Raw genomic sequence first — 20,828 nt, 5'->3', positions numbered from 1 at the left:
GTGGCTACACATCAGGCTGATTGGGCATTTGTAATTATCACCCAACTGTTCACAGCCACAGACATTTTCTGAGATCTTCCTTCATTGTATTTGTAAAAGATTTCTGCCATCCACTCTGTTTACAGTTTCTCCATTTTACCTCACCACAAAGAAGCCAGCTTTTAAATGGAGCCAGTCCCCAGGAAGGATGGCTGAGCAAAAACATTAGAGTTATGTTAATGACAACATAGAATTTATGTTATAGAATCATAACACAAGCTCAAATAAATGCATGGAAACCTCTCTCAGCAGGATCTGGAGAGGTGGTTCAGTCCATCGCCCAGACTAAGATAATGGAAATGTTTACTTCAAGAACTCATGTGACCTCCCGAGGTCTCAGCCCTTACGCAAATGTCAATTGGAATAAATCTGCAGCACAAACACTGCTTGGCAATCATAATTGCTGAAGGAATAACTCAGAGCAAGTTGCAGACGGCATCTGGCCCTTTACCCTGACACCTGCCGATTCCTTGCAATTTGCAAAATCATCTCCCAGCCTAGAGCCTGGCTGCCTGGCTGTTCTTAAGAACTTTAATATTCTGCAGATGCAGCCATTTGAATTCCCAGCTCCACTCCATGCCAGCTGGAGGATTGGCCTTAATCTCAGTTGAAGACATGCTTTCTCCAGCTTGGATGGCACCCAGTTCCTCCTAAGGTGAGCTTCATTTGAGCCAGACTGGGCTCTAATGAAAACACATGTGATTAATGAATGTTTTTCAACTGAAAAAAGTAGAATGGGAACAAAGAGCCTAAACCACCTAGGCAAACTGATGACTCTACAACTCAGGAACTCGTGGGATCAGACATTGTTCTCTTCAAAGAGAAGGAAAAAAAATAGGATAGTCAGAGAAGCAGGCTGACATTGGTGAGGATGAAGGAGAGAAAAGTATGAATTTTGAAGTAAGATAATTCTCGGTTCCCCACACAATTATCCTCTCTTCCCCTCGGTTCCAGAGGTGTCATCTTGGTTTTGGAGAATGTGAAATATTATTGGGACAATATATTTTTTTTCTACTGAGTGTCTATTCATGTTCTTCTAGTAACATTCATTAGGGTGACCAGTTAAGGTGCCTTACGTTGGAAGTCATGGGGAAAAGTGTAGAGCTTAGGACTGGGGGAAAGCATCCCAACAGGCAGACAGCAGATATTCTAATTTGGGGATTGAGATGCATTCAAGCAGGGGTCTTTCCCCTTTGCCAATGAACCCTGCCTGTTTCTGCTAAAATGACAGGTAGCTAGAGCATCTCCTTTATATCCAGAAACAAATACTGTTGATGATGGTCAAGAGGATTATGACAGGACAATTCAGATGTAAACCTATCCTTGATTTTCCATTTTGTCCATTTCTGCATTTCCTACTTGAGAGGACTACGAAGACCTGGAATCTGTGCTGACGCTATGTTGCTTCCAAAGAGGAGCTCAGTGGTTGAAGAGATATCATAGGAAGGACCAAGGAATCTGCCACTTAGACTGCAAAATCATGGGCGTTACGTGCTGGTTGTTTCCTTCTGCTCAGGACCGCCCTTCTGTTAATGCTACATCGACCTGAGTGACACTAAGGGCTGAGAACCATTCCCAGTGTTCCTTAAGGGCAGCCTGCTTCTCCTACAGCAAAGATTTGGGTTATCCTGGGGGCATATAATCCAGCTGGGTGACTCTTTCAAAGCACAAATATTACCATTTGGTTGACACATTCACATGGAGACACCGTAAAGGAGCTGGGGAAGGGTTAGCCGATGACTTACCTGACCTCCTTTCTCCCCAGGTGGGCCCTCTTTGCCGGGATGTCCCTGCCAACCAGAGAACAGAGCATTTTATTATTACAGTGCAACTTTGGAAATGAGTTCTCAAACACGTTTCTTTTCAGCACCATCATAATAATTCCAGTGGACTGTTCTTCGTCTTTTTCCCCAAAACCCAATTTGTTCTGCAAATACCTTCTTACAAGCATAGGTCTTTCATATTGGGAGATGGTGACACTAGTAAGAATTAGCCAAGCGTGCAGCTGTGACTGAAAAGATTGATGCATGACTGATTATCCCTTCCTTGCTGTGCTATTGAGATTGGCCTCTGCAGTACCTGGAACTCTTTTTTTTATGATATTTGATAAGTTCTTGCTATGTGTTAGGCACTATACTGGGGTAGATACAAGTTAATCAGGCTGGACACAGTCTCTGTTCCAAATGGGGCTCATAGTCTTAATTCCCATTTTACCGATGAGTTAACTGAGGCCCAGAGAAATGAAGTGATTTACCCAAGATCACACAGCAGACAAGTGGAATCAGGATTAGAAAGAACCAAGGTCCTTCTGACTCCCAAGACCATTCTCTATCCACTAGGCCATGCTGCTTCTCCTGATTTTGCCTTTAATTTCCAGACTAATCTCCAGTTCTTTTTACTCAATCTTTCAGCACCTCCTTTCCCAAGGCCTCTAATATTTACTTTACAGATGGATCAACTTGAACTCAGACTGAACAGTACAATTCAACTAAGATCATCCATCAGGGTAATTCAATGACTCAGTTTTGCAATAATCAATCAATGCTCTTTATTGAATGCCCACTGTATGCAGAGCATTAAGTTAAGCACATAGGAGAGTACAATACAATAGAGGTGGTAGACACAATCCCTGCCCACAAGGAACATACAGTTTAGAGTTTAAAAAGCACAATCTGTCTCTAGCCATCACTGCCTCCTTCAGTGATAGTTGATGCACGTGCACAAAATTTTAAACATCTGTTCACCAGAAGGCTGAAAAGTTGGTAAGAATAGCCAACATCTCATCATTACATTTGATAACCGCTAAAGCAGTAATTTCCTTTAATCTGTACCGCTCAAGGAATTTATGATATAATTTCAAATAGTGCTCCTCAGGAATGACCCTTAATCTGTAGACACCTCCCCAAAGGTATCTTTAGATGACCCATGAGTTCTTATCTGCTGTTTTAATGACTTTAGTTACAAATTTAGTCATTTTCAGCAGACAAAAGGAGAAAAAATATTCACTATGAAGTTATTCTGCTTCAGTCTTAGTGAACAGCAGAAACATTGTGAGACCCAGTGGTCCCTAATTTAAGGAAGGTGATCTTATTTAAAGCCCCCTCCCCCCCAAAAAAGCAAACTGGGTCATCAATTTCATTCCTTTAAGAACACATAATTAGCATTGACAAATGGAAAAAAGAATCAGTGGTTCTGTTGTTTGTTAAATTATGTCAATAGAAAATAAAGACATGTAGAAATAAAAGCAATTTAGGGAGCACTGTAGTTGACACAATCTTACAACTGCCAAAATATTTAAAGTCATGAAGAGTGGATAATCTTATACCGACATTTTCAGAGCTGCCCAACCTGTGAAGAAACAGTCTAATGGAGTGGAAAGAGCATGGCTCTGACTGTCAGAAGATCTGGGGTTTATAGCCTGGATCTAACATTAACCGGCTGGGAGATCTTGGGCAGTACATTTGCCTTTCTATGTCTCTATTTCCTTGTCTGTAAAATGGGGATGAAAATGCATGCATCTTCCTACTTGCCAGGGATTTGGGAAGAAAAAGAGTAAAAACATGATGTGAAAAAAAATTTGGAAAAATAAATCTACTATACAAATTAAAGAGAGCGTCACTAAATTAATAGATTTGTGCTAGGCTGCCCCTGGATCATTGCTAAAACACCAGCAGGATTAGGGACTTCTTCAGGCCAGTGGTGAGAAGGGGTTTTTCTCTCCAGAAAGCAGATCCATCCGGGTGACCATCTGAACACAATTTTACAAGCATGGCTTGGTGACTGCTCCTACATTTAACTATTTGACATCAATAACTGAGAAGTCATTTTACCATGTTGGAACCAAACATGGCAGATCTTTTCAAAGGGATTTTGGAAAGATTGCATCCCCTTCTTTGGAAGTGAATATCTGCTCCTAAATGGCATGGAGGATTTTTATCAGTGGCAGCAGTCTTCATTTAATGTAGTGGCCTCCATTTTCCTAATTCCCATCAACATGATAGGAGACTCTATGGGAAGAAAGGCCATATAACCTGACTAAATTCACTGGAACGGTGCTTCTACACAATTTAGGTAGCTTGATAGAAACACAAACTCCCCATGAACATGAACAAATGAGCCAACTTTATCAGCAGTCCCTTCAATAGCAAAGGGAGTTAGTCTGGTTTAAGGGCCTAGATTTACCCTGACACCCAAATTTCTCTCTCAAATGGATTGTTAGTGTGTTCCAGGCTGGTGGGACTTGAGAGAGACTTATGCACTGATCAGGCCATGGAATGGAAAGGCTAGGCTTAGACCAGCTGGTCTCCTCAATCGATGGTATTTACCTTACTGTGTGAAGAGCACTGTATTAAGTGCTTGGGAAAGTACAGCACCATCGAGTCCTACCTACAAGGAGCTTACAGTCTAGAGGCAGAGACAGACATTAAGATAAATTACTGACAGGGGAATAACCATGTGTCAGAAGTGGGATATGAACCCATGCCTCCCATTTCTTGTTGAATTTTCTATGAGTTGGGGGGTGGGGACTAACAACCTCTCTTCTAAATTAAACTGGGGATAACAGCTCAAAGGGTCAACCAATTCTGACAACTGACTATCGCCTGAAGAGCTTTCAAGAGTGTCTTGAAATTTTTGCAGGCTTGCATTTTAAATTGCCTAGGACATGTGTGGGTGCACACCAAGGAATGGTAGAATGTCTGCCCATGAATGATGGATTCAAAGATGGAGCTACCCAAGACTGAAGACCTTGTTGCTATTCTGGGTTCCTCCATCCTAGATACCACTCTCATGCTGTCATGTTTGCCCAGCTTCAGTAGCACTTCTTTGCATCACAACCTGATAAACCTGTATCTACCCCAGCACTTAGAAAAGTGCTTAACATGTAGTAAACGCTTTACAAATATCACTTAAAAAAAATCCAAAGGGAGGCAACCAGGCCTATGTGCCCCAGTAAAGACTAAGTAATGATTTAGATGACAGCTGTGCTCAATCAGAACAATCTGGATTTTTTCCCCCACAAAATAATTCTCATCTTGGAAATTGATAACGTACCATTAAACTGGAATTCCATTTATGGACTACATTAGGCCTAAAAGGTTCTAGCTCTTGTAGATCTTTCTTTAAATTCACTTTAAAAAAAGGCAAGCTCCTGTCTTGTTCTGTTGTGATTTGGTTTTAAAAGCTTGTGCAAGGACCATCCTTTTCAGTCTCCTAACTCCAAGTTCAAAAGCATGAGGAAAGTGTCATGGGACTAGCCTTATACAGCCAAAGGCAAAAATTTAACATGAAAACTTCATTTGTCTGTTTTAGGTGGGGAGGTTGATTCACTTAAAGGTTGCGGTATGGGGAGCATAAATTATTTAGACCTGGAAAGCAGAGTTGACAAATTACCTTTTCCACCAGGGTAAATGTTCACTCAGCTGAGAGTAGCAACCACCAAATGCCACAGCACCATCGATATTAATGCTTTGGGCTCAGACAACATTAGAAGCAAAAAATGCATATTGGGGCAATACTTAAGACTCCTCTCTGGGTGGCCTCATATAAACAGGCCACCAAAGAAATTGAATCAGGGAGGAGTTGTACATCATATTGATATCAATTACTTTCTAAACTATTTAACCTTATTTCATATGTTGAAAATGTTGTTATTAAGCCTATAAATATGCCTTTAATAATTTATTTAGCTAATTCTGTGGCTTACTGAAATGGATACATCTGGGTACAATCATTCAACAGCAGCTCAATCCAATAGGAATAATGTCTCAGTAGAGTCTAATAGACAGGACATGGTTTTAAAACACATGTCTTGTACATCTTTACCACTAGCTTTCTTTTCTCATTCACCCAGCCTTGAATTTAACTTTTTTCCAGTAGTCAGCATTGTGGGTGGGTGCTGCAAAGACTTATTAAAATGTCCTTCCACTTCCCACTGGTTTAGAAAAAGAAAATATAGCTGCCTTAATAATAGGATTTGTGAAGGCTTTAGTTTTCAAAACAAAGTTTATACGTTGGGATCCTTGTTTTCCACTATACTATCATGCCACAGCTATCAAGGATATAAAAATGCCCTCCAATAATCACATAACGTGAAATTAGTAAGTAAAATTTGGGCCTCCCAATTCAATAACTGCTTCTGGATTGAAACCTATTTATAAAACCTATTAGAAGCAGTGTGGCTTAGTGGAAAGAGCATGGGCCTAGGTTTCAGGGGGCGGGATTCTAATTTCAGTTCCCTCACTTGCTGGCTGGGTGACCTTAAGCAAGTCACTTAATTTCTCTGTTTCTCAGCTTCCTAACGCAACTCCTACTGGAACAAGCAAACCAGTAGCAACACTGGTTTTGGAGAGCAGGTGGTTTTCGGAATGAGTGGGGGCACGTTTACTTACCGGAGGACCATCTGCACCTGGCATGCCTGGAAGACCAGGTTTACCTAAAGGACCCTGGAAAGCACAAAAAGGTTGGTGAGAAAGAAACCTCAAGACAGCAAGCATATCTAAAAGAAAATAAAAAACCATCGGAACCTGCATGTACATAAATCATCCTTTCTGTTCATGAATGTTGGCACCAACATCTTTTTCTTTCTGAGAGAGTTTTCTATTTGACCGTATATCAAGGGGAAGAGCGTTTAGGTCTTGCTGCCTCCAAAACCCAAGAGAGGCAGTGGATGAAAAAATTAAGCCCTTAATTTGGGGAGAGAATCCTCTCTTCACCTTTGCCCATTCCCTCCTTTTGGTAAGAGTGTAGTTCTTTGAAACTTCCATTAACTAAGGTAGGAATTTAAAGGGATTATTTGCAACACTTGATTCTTACTTTCCTAACCCTTAGTCTGTAAGCCAACAGAAAAACAAAGTAGCCCAATGAAAATTCCATAACCACTCAATACTCTATTGCCCCCAAAACACTGCTTTTTAAATGAAACACAAATGCAAAGCTATAAATTGAAGATTAATACATTCCTTTTCCTCTGTTTGACCCAGGCCATTGGAAATACTCAGACTCAGCATGTCTTTACAGACATCTCCTCTAGGAAGTAAATGGCTGGATGAGCAAAATGCCTTTTGTTAGTAGCTATTATTTCCTAACCCAGCAAGAGGATATGCATACCTTATCTCCTGGTGGGCCAATTGCTCCCTGGGGGCCTGGAAGACCCTGGAAGGAAAACATAAGGGTTAGAAGAGTCAGGAAATTCGCTGTGCCTAGAAAATCTGCCTATTATTTCAGGCAAACCTTCTACCATCCTCCAACCAAATATCTTTTACTATTAAAATACACATTAGGAAACAAGAGAGAAGAATGAAATCAGCTCAAAGACCGGGAGTCAATACTTACTGAGACAAGGCTGAGGAATATAGGTAAAAGATCAGTCATCAAGTTCAGTGGACATGGGCCCAAGAGAGAGGGATAAAATGGGGTGGCTCGACCAGTCCATTATTCATGAGCCTCTCCCGGTCTTTATCTCCAACTGGATAGATCCAATCCTTCTTTAAACAAACAGAGCTCACCTGGGCACCTGGATTGCCCTGCTGTCCTGGGGGGCCTGGTTCTCCCTGAGGACCCTATGGAAAAACATCATGGCAGAATCAAAGAGGACTCTAGATGGTCAACACTTGTCTGGAATTAGTCACAGTCAAGTTTGCCAAAATGGAAACTCCATCAATTGACAGAGACATCAAAGGGCACAATAAGAACTGATTTGCTAAATAAGTTTAAAGATGTAGGCATGAAATTATCTGGGCAAATTTCAGGGCTGGACAATATGCCAGCTTGAATTCCTAAAGCTCCTCACTTTGCTGGGTCAGGGTGAAGAACCTACAATTTAGCTGCTTTGGTATCCCTCTGAACACTAGCAATTCTAAAAGAATACCTTTGCATCCCAGAGCATTGTCACTAACTGCCTGATGATGGTCAGAAGATCATTTTTTCCAATGTGCCACGTGTTTCTTAGCATTCAGTGGTCTTTATAACATCTGTTAAAAATGTCCAAAGCCCTGACAGAGGCAGTATATCTAGTCTGCAATCCAGAGAACAGGGAGGAATCCTGCACCTCTGGCAGTTGACTGATGACTCATTAGCACATTATGGAGAATTCAAGTCTTCACCTCTCCAATGGCTAGGTGATTTACCAGATTTGTGTAGTGGGTGTTTTCCCGGATTTATAGTTAACTATATTGGCTTTGGTGCTTGCAAAGCAATGGATAGTCAAGAAAATGAAATGTGGAATTTCAATGGAAATCCATCGCAAATTAGCATATATTAACACTGATTTATTACCAAAACTTCTTTTCCACTAGTCTTAAAAAGAATGTTCATGGAAAGCAATTAATTCATGTAATTTGGTACAAGAAATGAATCCAGGTGATCAGCACAGACTTACCACATTTCCCTTGGGGCCGGTTTGTCCATCCATACCCGTCACGCCCTAACAAGATGTATACAAATAAAAATACATTAAATTAAGGAGGGGAAAAGCCCACACAGGAAGATGAAAAGAAAAAAAATCAATCATATATTTTAAGTCCCTTTGGGTGAGAAAGAGCAGTTGAATGAAAAACTGAAAAAGCTCGTTACAGAAAGCCGCAAGGCAGCTAGTTCTTCGGACCTAAGCAAGAAAAAGAAAGTTTGTCAGCAGTTTTCCCCTGTACTTTCACCTGACTTGGAAGAAAATTCAGGAGAGCAACTGTTCACAATCCAAATAGAGAATCTGCTGACTATCCCTTTGAGGTGACTTCTTGGCACAGACTAGGAATGAAAGAATTAGTCTAGAAAACAAGAGTTGGCTTCCACATTTCAAGGATCCTGCATTCTTGACCATCTCTTTTCATTCATTCATTCAATAGTATTTATTGAGCGCTTACTATGTGCAGAGCACTGTACTAAGCTCTTGGCATGTACAAATTGGTAACAGATAGAGACAGTCCCTGCCCTTTGACGGGCTTACAGTCTAATCGGGGGAGACGGACAGACAAGAACAATAGCAATAAATAGGATCAAGGGGATGAACATTTCATTAAAACAACAGCAAATAAATAGAATTGTACATCTCATTAACAAAATAAATAGGGTCATCTCTCCATGAGAAAGGTGGGCAATGCATTTTCGAGACTCCACCCCGCAGTTAATGACAGCACTCCCACATCACCTGATTACCTCTTAGCCAATAAGAAAGCATGACCACAGGAAGGTGGATGGGGAATGCTGTCCCATCATCTAAAAAGCCCAACTAAAATGTTCAGCAGCAATCTGGTTTTCCACTGAAAACCCCAGATTTCCTGTGTTACCGGTCTTGCCTCAATAACTCAGTTTAGGGTGAATACTTCTATTTCATTTTTGAGATGCAAATGTGTTTATTTTTGCAGCCAAAACACAATCTTCTCCTTAGTAAATAATAGCTCATAAGAAAAAAATAATGTTGTGGCTTTTGAAAAAAGTATGAAATGAATCTGACTTCAAATCTGTCCTACTTCAGAGGTCTAAGAGAAAAAATTCATACTACTTCCCTGAAAAATCTCCCAATATTTTAAGGGAAGGGGAGGGGGGAAAGAATCAAATATGGAGTTTAAAATCTGAGGCCTCTAATTGAAAATTCACACTGACTTTTTGAACTTCCCCTTTTAAATTGGCTTATTACCATGTATTTTTTATTCTCCAGCTTGAAACTAAGGCTAACACATTGGGTTTCATGAAGCCCGTGTATGCAGTTATCAGTTCAGATTATCTCCCCGATGATTTTTATGGTATGTGGGGGCTAAACTGAAGTTCCCAGCTAGAGGCTACGATGAGATTCTCGAAAAGGAGGTCAGCAGTCGTTAGGCAGAATGGGATAAATGACTTACAGGAGGTCCAGATGGCCCAGGTGGTCCTTTAGGTCCAAGCAAACCACGGGGTCCCTAAAGGAAGAAAAAAAAATGTTAGAACTTCCTGTTTCTAAGATGCATATTCAGATAACAGGATAAACCCCAAACAATGTATCATAAATATCTCCTGGTCAAATGATCGATGAATTTTCGTTCAGTGAATTGCATCAGGAAAGGGATTGTTTTGGGATTTTGCAACTGTCATAAATACTTTTTATCTGGTTCTCTGGATTATATTGACTGTAAATTCCACTTCTTAAGGTCAAAGGCCAAGTGTTTACTTTTTTTTTTTTGCAACTCCCCGCAGTGGTTTATATAGCATTCTGCATGGACAAAGCATACAATAAGTAGTATTGTTGATGATTTTTATACTCAAGCACGTAGCCTATTCCAAACAATTAGAGTAATTTTTATTCTACAAAAATGACCCTTTGTACTAAAAACCTTTTTATTTTCTATTAAAATGCCTTAGATTGACCATGTCAGTTCTTGGTAACAAAGCTTTTTGCACCTCTCACAGAGAGCAAAAACTTAGTTGGTAATTTTTCTATAGATTTATTGGCCACCCTAATGCCTGCAAAAGTTGGTGGAGTCTTAGAGGATTTGTGAATTTTCTTTTAACAATTATATTTTTATGACCAAATTGATTTGACTGGATTCCAAGAAGTTTCATCTCCAGTGACAGGATCTTAATTCTAGAGCTCATTCCAGAAGAATCCTAATCTTTCTAGAACCAAATTCAGAAATACTAGAAGGGAATATATGGTCTTTTAGTAGAGAAGTAGCGTGGCTCAGTGGAAAGAGCACGGGCTTTGGAGTCAGAGGTCATGAGTTCAAATCCCAGCTCTGCCACTTGTCAGCTGTGTGACTGTGGGCAAGTCACTTCATTTCTCTGTGCCTCAGTTCCCTCATCTGTAAAATGGGGATTAACTGTGAGCCTCACGTGGGACAACCTGATTCCCCTGTGTCTACCCCAGCACTTAGAACAGTGCTCTGCACATAGTAAGCGCTTAACAAATACCAACATTATTATTATTATTATTATTACACACCCTTCCCACTCCTCCCATGATTGAAACCCATTGTGGTCTGTGGAATCCCTGCTCCATCCAGGGCAAGGTCCCTTCCATCCTCAACCTGTTCCTGGCCTGAAAATTCCTCCTTGTCATCACTGAGGGTTGACCCTCTCCTGATAGTCCTCTCTACCAGTCTTTCTCAGGTTGGGGAGAGTCTCTTCGTCTTCCACTCTCCCCATCTAATAGGGGGAGGGGAGGAGAGTTGGCCTGTTGCTTTTGTTCTATCTGGCCCCCTATTCCTCTCTCCTTTCCTTCCACTGAATCACAAGCCATCCATCTTTATCACTCTCTAAACTACTAGGTATTGTTATCATCCTCCTGTTCCCACTTCTATATTTTTTGTTGATTTCAACTGAGGCTTTCCTTGCCTTCCTACTCCCACTCCTTTCTCCTTCTCGAATCTTTGGGAACTTCAACATCCATTTGATAATCCCTTCAACACACCAGCCTCCCACTTCCTTTCACCCCCTCAATTCCTCTGATCTCTTCCAGGATCCCACCTGAGTCACTCATCACCATGGACACATGCCTGACCTAATCATCATGAAACATCCCTCATCTTTAACCTCACCATCTCTGACCTACCACTTTATGGCACAACCTTCTAACCTGTCTTCTCATCCAAAACTCCTGTTTCTCAAATGTGACCCTCAGCCCCAACTGCAAGATCCATATTCTAAATCCACTCCACTCATTTCAAGCTCTCTTGTCTCTGCCCAACTTCCTGCCAGCCCTCCCATCTCTAGATCCCCACAAGGTACACACCTTCACCCTCTAATAGATTCCTCATTGCCACCCATGCCCACAACTCCCTCAACTTTCCCAAATCTTCAACACCCTGCTGAAGACTGTAAGCTTCAACAACTTCAACACCTCCTCCAGCTCCTTCTGGACAGGGAATGTGTCTACCATCTCCATTATGTTGTTAACTCTCCCAACGGCTTAGTACAGCATTCTGCACACAGTAAGCACTAAATAAATATGATTAATTGATTGTTGAAGGCTCCACTCCCCTGCACCACCACTTTTCTAGACTTTGATAACCACGCCAAATACTTCGTAAAGTCAAAAGCCTCAGAAATGAGGTTTCCAAAGTTCTCCAGCTACCTTCTCCCCATTCTCTAGCTGCTTATGCATCTTTCTCTTGCTTTTTTGTGTGGTGTTTGTTAAGCACTTACTAAGTGCCAGGCATTAGCATAAGCACTGGGGTAGATTCAAGCTAATCAGGTTGGACGTAGTTCATGTCCCACATGGGGCTCACAATCTTAATCCCCACTTTACAGTTGAGGTAACTGAGCCACAGAGAAGTTAAGTGACTTTCTCAAAGTCACACAGCAGACAAGTGCAAAGCCAGGATTGAAATTCAGGTCCTCTGATTCCCAGCCCCATGCTCTTTCCATAAGGCTACACTGCCTTATCACCTTCTCTCAGTCTCCCAGACTTCTCCATCTATTGCTCCTATTCCTATCCAAATTCCTGGGATGGTCATATCAACCTGGTACCTTAATTCTCTCTCCACCAATTTTCTTCTTGAAATACTACAGTAAGTCACTCCCCCAAAACTGCATTTTCTAAGATCACTAATGACCTCCCTTTAGACAAATCTAAAGGGCAATCATCTTTCCACATCTCTTTGATCTCTCTGCTGCTTTTGACACTGTGCACCATCCCCTCCTCAGTTAAAAACTATCAGATCTTGGTTTACTAACATGGTACTAGCTGGTTCTCCCCGACCTCGCCGAAATGCTCTTTCTCAGCTTTGCTCATGGGCTCCTCTCCTGCCTCTCATCCTCTTACCTTGAACATTCCTCAAGGCTCTGTTCTGGAACCCTCACTTTTTGCTCTATACTCACTTTCTTGGGGAGTACATCTGCTCCCTTGTTTTCAGCTATCACCTCTAGGCAATCTTCCAGACCTAACTTTCTAGTCCTGACTTCTCATCTTTCCCTTTCTCAAAGATCTCCACTGGTTTCCATGTCTCTCTTCATGAAGCAAAGACTTCCAGTGATAAGCTTCAAGGCTCTCTACCCAATTCAGTCGGGCCAATACACCTGTTCTTTTCTCCCATTATGCCCTAAATGACTCTCTCCATTCCTCCCAAAATAACCTTCAGATTGTACCTTGCTCTAGACTCTTCTGCCTCCAACCCCTTTAACAGGATTGTCTTCTGTGGCTTTGAACTCCCTCACTCCTCCAATCTGACAGACAGCTCTTTCCACCTTCAAAACCTACCTCAAAGTCCATCTCCTCCAATAAGTTTTTCCTGATTACTCCCAGCACCCAAAGTGGTATGAACTCATCAGCCATTTCTAGCACTTAGGTATTTATCTGTACCTATGCTTAAGATTTGTGTGTGAGGATATATATTCAATTGTACATTTTATTAATTATTTTTATGACTATTTGTAAATATTTTATGCCTGTTTTCCTCATTTGAGTATAAGTATCTTGTGGCTAAGAACATGTCACTTCTTTATTTTATATTTCCAAAGCACTTTGTAAATAATCCAACTCTGGAAGTTTTAAGGGAATAGATGAAAGGAGAGATAGGACAATGAGGAATCATCTGGTCTCTGACACAGAGAGGGGAGGCAGAAGAGGCTTTGAGAGCTAAACTATTCCTTCCACAATATCTGAAATGAACTTTCTCCCCAGGAGAACAAGAATAAAAGTTATCCCAGAGAAATGCCATGCAATTATCCTGCATTTCACAGTGAGCATTTGTTTGACTTGATCATTAGTAGGATCCTCTACTGGGAGATTCTTCCTCGTGAATATGAATTCCCTGCTATGATTCCTTGAATAGCATTCACGGTGTGCAGCTCTCTTAGAAGCAATATTATCTGGTGGTAATTATAAGGAACTGCATAAATGGGGACAGACAGAAGAGAGGGGACCTGAAACCAAAGAGAGATCAAAAGATCACACCATACTATTCACAAGTGAAATATGAAGGATTTCATGGCAGGACATGCCCTAAATTCACTAATATGCTTTCAGTTACAGACCACCAGATGCAAATTGCCTTTCTTAGCATTTTAAAGAGGTTTCAAGTATCCATGAGGGAAATGTTTAACTAATGTTCCACAAACAATTTTCAAAGCCCCATGAAGCACTAGACCCACTTGTGTAAGGAGCTGTTTACTGTAACGCTGGCATACAAAGAGCCCAAAGCATATTAACAGGGTGGCAACTTCAGGACTTAGATTATTAGCTGTGTTAGAAGAGTAGTTACTCTCTTCCAAGATTTGATTGCAAAGCAATTCTTCCCTGGGTCATTGTTGTCATGTAAATGCTTTCTTCACTATTATTCACTATTATTATTTATACCCGATCATATAAATATTTTAAAGGTGTTAATAACCTAGACGTTATGGCTTAGATATATATTAATTAAAAGGTATGTTGCTGATGAATTCATTTGAGGAGTTAATCAGACATCCAGGGATAATTTAGTCCCATTGAGTCTGTAAATGTCAACCCTCTGTTCTACTCTATAAAGTGTTTCTAACATTTCTCATCAATTGATATCTAAAAAAGCATTCTGCCAGGCTGACATTTACCACCAAAAAGAGACATTTAAGAAGCTACAGAACACATAATTAATGTCCCTTTTTATTGTTTAGGAAATTTCCTTTGGCCAAAATAATAAGTTGACTTAAATGAAAATGCCATATCATTAACCAGGACATATAATGATGCCAGGAAACCTAGCCTTGTAGATAGAGTTAACAAGAGTGCCACTGACAAATATATCTGCCATTAAATATATCTGCCATTAACACCACTAAGGCCCCAGAGATCCGAAGGAACTTCCACATTATACGACATCTGTCTCAGAGATCCAAATGTTTATTTTCTCATTTGAGACATAGTCCTGATCTTAGAGAAGCAGCGTGGGTCAGTGGAAAGAGCACGGGCTTTGGAGTCAGGGCTCCTGAGTTCGAATCCCAGCTCTGCCACTTGGCTGTTTGACTGTGGGCAAGTCACTTAACTTCTCTGTGCCTCAGTTCCCTCATCTGTAAAATGGGGATTAAGACTGGGGATTAAGCCCACGTGGGACAACCTGATTCCCCTATGTCTACCCCAGCGCTTAGAACAGTGCTTGGCACATAGTAAGTGCTTAACAAATACCACCATTATTATTATTATTATTAGAAATGACTTCTTTGTTTCCTTTTCCAGGGGAGTCCAAATCATATCATCTTTGCGGGTGCATTGATCAGCAGGGAGCATTCAGCTTGAGTTCCTCTTTGACTATCACTGAAATTCACCCAGGGAGAACAAAACATTGGCCTATAATATTACAGATGAATCATCAAGTCACATTCTTCCTTGTCCTCTGGGTACTTACAGGTTCTCCAGGTAGACCTCGGGGGCCAACTTCACCGTCATCCCCCTTTAAAGAGAGGGAAAAACAAGGTTAGATTCACAGCCCCATATAACATTCTGCTGCAACACTAATCACCAGAAAACCAATTTCCCCAAATTAATTTGATGGCAATCATGCATGAGGAAGACATCTTCAGCCAGAAAATGAATATCACATTTGCAGAATTTATTGGTCTTAAGGCATGTTGGAAACATGGCATCCTATTCTCTTCTGTATGTTTTTGGGAAGTGAAAGGGCATTATAGGAGGAAAGTGAGAGAGGCTGTCCCAGTGCAGCCAACCTAGTATCTCAGACCTGAGGCTCCAGTGAGAAAAAAGCCATCTCAGGACACAATTTAGCAGAATGGATTCCTTTCTTTTCTAAAATCATGAAAATTAGATAATTGGAAAAAACATGAGATTATGCAGCTTCCCCTTGGCAACAAAGGCAAATGTTGCCTCAATGCCTAGAGTTGAGTTTGAACCACCCTGTCAAATACCAGATAAGATGCACATGGTTCTTACAGAATAGTTACCCAGAAACCCCCTCCCTCTACCCTGTACAGCTCATTCTCACACATACCCTTGTCTCTTATCGCTGCTAATTTCTCACCAGCCTACATTGTGACATTTTGGAAGGTTGCAAATATTTTACAATATTTAGAGAATGTAGGCTTGGCTGTTTGTAGGCTTTCTTGATTGCCTTAGGAACCCAGGGTACTCAAATTCTATATACAGGGAGAAATAATTACAGATTTAACTTTTCAGCTACTTCTGGAATCAAGCATTATTTTTAACATCAGTCTTATGCTTTACTTTGGTGAAGAACATTTTATATTACTACATAACTGAACTGCCTCTTTTAAGGTACTCCAGAAAAAGACTCCTCTCCATCAGAGTCTCCACTCATCATATGCTCTCTGTTTTTCGATCCACCCACTTATTCTTGGAGGAAAGTGACAGGTATTGTGATTTTTGCTTTTCCAATTCAGTCAGTCCTCCTACTGCCTGAATCATTTTTGAGGACCAAACGCAACTACTCACCTAGGTATCACTTTCCTAAAGCGATATATTAGATGTCAAGCCAAGTCATTTCTGTTGTACTCTTTTGGCTCCAGTGCCATCTGGGACTCTTATTCATAAACACAAATGCATTTTGCCTACATTTGAGGTACCAGCCAATCCCATTCAAACCCTGCCAAGCAAGTAACCTGTCCAGTTGCTTGCCAAACTTCACGCCTTGGCAGGACCGATGAAGTGAATGGAGCACCGCTGATGAGTCCTTAACTATTTCAAAAGTATCCTGTTAGGTGCGTCTCAAAACAAAATTTGTTTGCTCTTTGAAGAACCCCTTCAAAACCTTGAACAAGATGATCTTCACTCTGTTTCTTGACTCATGTAATACAGTTGACTTCCCATCTATTTGATTTTTCTTCTTCAACTTTCTTGATCAAGGTCATGGTAGAATTGAAAAGGCAGAGGAGTCAGAGAGGAAACAGGCAACTTACTCTTTCCCCATCATCTCCAGGGGGCCCTGGTGGACCTGAAGGCCCAGGATCGCCCTAGGAAAGCAAGGTCAGAGTCAGTCAATGTTTGTGGAATGTGTCCAAGAAATGAATATGTAGTCCATTTAGAGTCTCTCTTTTTCCGGCCTGTAAGATTCCAAATAGATCATAAATAGGTATTTTCCCTTAGCAGGCAAATTGTTTCCTGAGTTAAGATTCCCCACATGAACTGTGCTCAATGGAAAGCTTCTCTGCCTAGGTTGGTAAAGTTTTGTCCACCAAAATACACATCTCTGACTTGCAGCAGGTGACGATTCCTCTTGAAAGAGTTCAAAATGTTATCTCGAGGAAATTCCAGTCAACCCCAATAAAACTGCAATGTCCTATCAGACTTTACCCAGACACAAATTCTGACCACAACACTGATTGTGTTTGGTCTCTTGATCCGGCCCAGAGTGGGACAGATGCTAAATGAAAGCAAGGACTGAAGTTAGAGTGCTTGGTTGAGTGTCTGTCAAAGTGGGGTCTAAGCAATTTTAATTTGCTCTTTCCCAAATCTGCTGATTTCTCCAGAACTTTCACCCACTTCTTTCTGCCAAGGTTTGACAATGCCCAAAAAATGTAAGTTTTGTTGTGATTGGGGACTGGCTGTGCTTCCAGGGTAACTGTTGCCAACGAGCACAGCTCTACAAGTTCAACTGATGTCACCAAGGCCCTGGCTCCCCTGAGATTCTGCCCTTCATAACAACCGTTCAGAATTGCGGGCCCATTGCCTCAAGGAGAATGAGCAAGATCTGATTATGGCCACTCCACTGGGCCTGAGAACTTACTCTGTGTCCCTTCTCACCCGGCAAGCCGGCCAGCCCATCGAAACCACGGTCACCCTATGATGAGAAAAGAAAGGTGGTCAGCTCAGATCCTCAACAACCCTGACCCACTCAATTACCTCTTATTGATATCCATTTTCTGAGAATGATTACTACTACAAAACGCATGCATATGCTTCTCTTCAAAACACTGGGTCAATTCTCCTTTTAGGGTGAAAGATGAGAAGGGCGATTATTTTTCTGGAAAAGAAAGCTGAGGGGAGATATATGTCTCTTCAGGGTTTGTTAAGACGGACAATCCAGCTGTCTTGCATCACCACCCAGAGTCAGACAAAAGGAAATTGATTAAATTGAAAAAGAGGATTCACTTGGCCATAAGACGATACTTCTTACCTGTCATGGTGATTGAACAGGCTTCCAACAGAAGTTGTAGAGATTTTTAAGGAGAAAAAGACACTACTACCTATCCTGGAAGTCTTGGTAAATTGTGGGGCTCAGGGTTTGGGCAGATGACTTCCTACTTCCTCCCAGCTCTGCCTGGGGGGTCACTCCTTTCAGAGCTACTGTGCTTGGCAAAGTCTTCACATACACGGTGTTGATAGTACTCAGGGCCAGGGGTGAGGGTGATGCTCATCTGCTACACAGACAGCAACACTGATGCTTGTTTGCACCCTGCTATATGGGTAAAATCAGGAGTCCAAAGTTTAGTCTTGCACCATAAACTCTGCATAGATTGCCATTTTCCACATTTGACTTTGGTTCATAGTCTCAAATTCTAGACGTAAGTAAACCTCCTGGATGAGGACCACCTAGGACACCCTCAAGATGATAACCCTCCCGTCTATATATGGTGCCTTTTCATTTCCATTAGTATTTCCACATCAATTATAACGTCACCCTCATTCCAATCATGTGAGGCAAGGGCGGGACAGGGTTTATTAGTCCCATTTTACAGGTATGGAAGTGGAGCGCAGTGTATTTATGTGGCTTGCTAAAGTTTGTACAGTAAGTGAGCAACAAAGCTGAGCTACAACCCCATGTTTCCTGACTCCCACCCCTGTACTCTTTCCACTAACATTCACTGCTGCCCTTAATCAGCGATATTCCCTTTGGGTGAATAGCTCACCAAGCTTTTCAATAAAACATTCAAGCAACTTTCTAGTGTTCTGTGAGGAGCACTATTTTTTTAATAGCCCGGTGTTGCCCTGTCCATAATTTGGCACTGCTAGCCTCCTTTCCCTTGGAAATTATTCTAGTAATCTATTAATCTTTCAGTGGCATTTATTGAGTTCTGACTATGTACACTACACTAAATGCTTGGGAGAGTACAATACAACAGAGTTGGTAGACATTCTTTGCCCATCAGGAGCTTACAGTCTACAAGGGGAGACATTCAAATAAATCATTCTACTATGATAGGGAGATTTACTCTGAGCCAGTAGAAAGTTCTTCAGAGTGGTGCATCAATTAATAGTCAATCCTGGAAATCAGGTTTCTATGGCTAATCATAGCACGCTTTCCACAAAGAGGAGACACTCCCCTAGGACTTGTGATTAAATACTTGTGATTGATGGATCTGGACAGTGAAGACTCTGGTGCTTGTGTCGGTCTAACAGTACCTTCAAACGCACAACAGAATCTCTTTCCAGGAATAAAAGTTCCTTCCAAATCAATGAAGCAGATGCATAGGGCATACTGAAGACTGAAAATGTCCCAGATTCTATTGGATAGACCATTAGTTCCACCTCTCATTTCCTGGAAAGCATCACAGAGGTATTGTTGTGGGCAGGGAATGAGTCTACCAAGTCTGATGTATTGTAATTTCCCAGGTGCTTAGTAGAGTGCTCTGCACATAGTAAATGCTCAATAAATACCATTTCTGATGAAGTATGGCACAGCTATCTCCAGATTATCTTCAAGAACGTAGGAGATTGAAAGCAATTGACATTGCTTTTATATAATACTTGTGCCTAGAAACTTTGGATTGAAAGTACCTGGAGTCTCCGAGTCCTAGAACAGAATTAGCTACTTTCTGCTCAGATGGGGCTTGTCTCCTCTTCCTTCCTGGAAGTCCTCTTTAGGCAGGTTGACTTTGAGTAAGCCATTTATCTCATAAATGATTTGCAAGATCTTTCCCGGGCAGAGAAAACAGCTAAATTATTCTAGATTTAAGTGCCTATGTAATACAGCACTTTAAACTCTCCTTATTCAGTTCTGCAATCAAATCAGAACACCTACAGTTTTTTTGTGTGTGCTTGTGTGTGTGTGTGTGGTTTTTGTTAAGTGCTTAGTATGTGCCAGACACTAGATTAAGTACTGGGATAGATGCAGGCTAATCAGGTTAGATAAGTCCATGTCCCACATGGGGCTCACAGTCTTAAACCCCATTTTCAGATGAGGTAACTGAAGCACAAAGAAGTTAAGTGACTTGCCCAAGATCACACAGCAGACAAGTGGCAGAAGCAGGATTGGAACCCAAGTCTTTCTGACTCCCTGTCCCGTACTCTATCCATTAGGCCATACCACATCTCACGCTGCAGCTCTTCCCTTATACTATGAATGGAACACTATGTAAGAGTCTAGACACCAAAGACCTGGCCTCATCTTCAGGATTCTAGGGGCATCTGATGAACAGTAAAACTAACTCAGATGAAGTAGGGCCCAGGACTATTCTTCTCCTGGTAGCTCTGGTCCCACTGCTGCCCAATCAACCACTCTCAGTGTAACAGCAAAAAAGGGTCCTGGTAAAGAGTGGGCAGTGGAGATTTTGGCAAGGGGAGAAAGTGAAGAGAAAGACAACTACTTTGTAGGTGCTTCTTGAATCAATAGCCTGAGCCTCTGAAGGGGGCAGACCTAGGTACACTCAAATAAGCTAAAATTCACCCATCGCTTGTGGACTTTCTGGTGCTTTTTCTAGCAAAGGAGGTGTTTCCTGTTATTTCTAGAGCATTTTCAGGTGTTCATTCATGTCGGTATTTCCTAGTTGGGAATCCTAAAGCACTCATGCTCTTTGTCCACTTGAAGAGCGCAGATTTTTTGAACTATAGTGTTATCTGGTTTGTCAACATCCTTGGGGAAAAAAACTCTCTCCAACTATTACTGTTGATTAAAAAGAGCCTACCTAATGTATTTTGCTTCCCAATAGCTACATCT

General features: G+C 41.3%; 1 protein-coding gene across 2 annotated transcripts in view; it reads right to left on the bottom strand.

The window, feature by feature from the left end:
• The window catches only part of COL5A1 (collagen type V alpha 1 chain), a 241,500-nt gene that overhangs the window by 79,035 nt on the left and 141,637 nt on the right, over window positions 1-20,828 (bottom strand). For both annotated transcript variants that reach the window (XM_007662135.4, XM_016226670.3), the window contains exons 18-26: window positions 17,679-17,732; window positions 16,852-16,905; window positions 15,327-15,371; window positions 9,876-9,929; window positions 8,417-8,461; window positions 7,545-7,598; window positions 7,147-7,191; window positions 6,429-6,482; window positions 1,785-1,829 (exon numbers count right to left, since the gene is read on the bottom strand). In XM_007662135.4, coding sequence (XP_007660325.1) covers window positions 1,785-1,829; window positions 6,429-6,482; window positions 7,147-7,191; window positions 7,545-7,598; window positions 8,417-8,461; window positions 9,876-9,929; window positions 15,327-15,371; window positions 16,852-16,905; window positions 17,679-17,732 — 450 coding nt within the window. The remainder of the gene's footprint in view (window positions 1-1,784; window positions 1,830-6,428; window positions 6,483-7,146; window positions 7,192-7,544; window positions 7,599-8,416; window positions 8,462-9,875; window positions 9,930-15,326; window positions 15,372-16,851; window positions 16,906-17,678; window positions 17,733-20,828) is intronic.

The sequence above is a fragment of the Ornithorhynchus anatinus genome, chromosome 4 (genome assembly GCF_004115215.2).
Source record: "Ornithorhynchus anatinus isolate Pmale09 chromosome 4, mOrnAna1.pri.v4, whole genome shotgun sequence".
In the NCBI taxonomy this organism is placed as follows: domain Eukaryota; kingdom Metazoa; phylum Chordata; class Mammalia; order Monotremata; family Ornithorhynchidae; genus Ornithorhynchus; species Ornithorhynchus anatinus.
Note: the sequence above shows the minus strand (reverse complement) of the source record. Positions and strands in the feature narration are given on the sequence as shown.